The 1,358-nt window shown below is 46.5% G+C and overlaps 1 protein-coding gene across 1 annotated transcript in view; it reads right to left on the reverse strand.

Moving 5' to 3' along the window:
* Positions 1-1,352, reverse strand: part of LOC106530817 (uncharacterized) — a 3,159-nt gene extending 1,807 nt beyond the window's left edge. Inside the window, exon 1 of the mRNA XM_014026523.1 lies at positions 37-1,352. Within this exon, the coding sequence (XP_013881977.1) occupies positions 37-394 (358 nt within the window). The 5' untranslated portion in view covers positions 395-1,352. The remainder of the gene's footprint in view (positions 1-36) is intronic.
* Between the last annotated feature and the right edge of the window lie 6 nt (positions 1,353-1,358).

Below are 1,358 nucleotides of genomic sequence, written 5' to 3' on the forward strand. Positions count from 1 at the left end.
ACCCAGATGTAATCCTTACATGCTGGAGGGTCTCACCTGCACTGTGATCCTCGTCAGAATTACATCCAGTTGGCGAATTATTTCCCCACCTGAGAGTCTGTGTGCTTCCAGCCCAGCAGAATCCTTCAAGTGCGCCCGACAGCTCCTCAAAGGCCTGAACCACTGTCAGGGTCGCTTTCACTTTTCCATAAATCTGGAACCCTCCTCCGTCGATCAGCAGGAATCCAGTTGTCAAAAATCCAAATATATATAAATAAATCTTCCACGTCTTCGATGGAAAGTGGTCCTGGCATATCAGATTCCAGCCCCAGGAATCAGACAAGTCCAGCAGCAACCGTTCCACCCAGACAGCCACGTTCCCCTCGTTCCAAGTGTGGAAAAAATAGTGTCGCATTCAGAGACCAGTTGACTAAATCCATAATTCGGATGGTACGTGAAAAAAAAGCAGTGAAGCGGGGGGCTAGGAGAGAGCGAAAGCACGTCCTGCTCCTCTGAAGTCCAAGCAGAAAAAAATGGAATACAGAAAGTAATGTATTAAAAATCGGAAGTGATGTATTAGATACAGGAAGTGATGTATTAAATATAGGAAGTGATTTCCATCACTGGTTGAAATTACCCAGCATGCTTTGAGTTTGTATATTTTTCTATAAAATCACCTCGCAACTGCAAAAAGATCAAAGAGGAAACAGGAAGCAGTTGCTCTTCAAAATAAGAGTTTGCCTCTGTCGCAGATTAACTGATTCTAGAAGCTCCTGAAGGTTTAAAAACAGAAACCTGATGACGTCTGAGGAACGTTCCTGCAGAAACTTTCTGGTTTCGTTTCACTTGATCTCCTTCTTTTTGTCTGAACTTCTGCTGAATTCTTCTTGGCTCCACCTGGAGGGCTGGCCAAACCCGGATCAGGTTCTGGTTCCAGCAGGGTGCCCAGTCTGTGGGTGAGTTTCACTCTCTTTGTTCCAGTTCTGATGGGATCCTGTTACGGGTCGGGATGAATGCCAACAAACCATCAGGTGGAAAGATATGAGTACATGACGTCAGCTTTGGCCCCGCCTCCTCGGCTCCGCCCGGCCTCCAGAACAAAAGCTGAAGTCAGGAGGCTTTTATTGTGAAGAAACACACAGACCGCAGCTGTGGGCCTCCCTGACAACCAGCAGCCAAACAAAAAGAGCTGCTTTAGAAAAGCTCGGTGGAACCAGCAGAGATGATTAAATTCTCCACGAGACCAGTTCAAAAGCAATAAAAAATGAAATGAAAACAGAGGCAGCGTGGAGCACAAAGAGCTCATTGTTGCTGGGTGAAGGAATGCCTGTGTGTGTGTGTGTGTGTGTGTGTGTGTGTGTGTGTGTGTGTGTGTGTGT

Source organism: Austrofundulus limnaeus, unplaced genomic scaffold (genome assembly GCF_001266775.1).
Source record: "Austrofundulus limnaeus strain Quisiro unplaced genomic scaffold, Austrofundulus_limnaeus-1.0 Scaffold563, whole genome shotgun sequence".
Taxonomy (NCBI): Eukaryota; Metazoa; Chordata; class Actinopteri; order Cyprinodontiformes; family Rivulidae; genus Austrofundulus; species Austrofundulus limnaeus.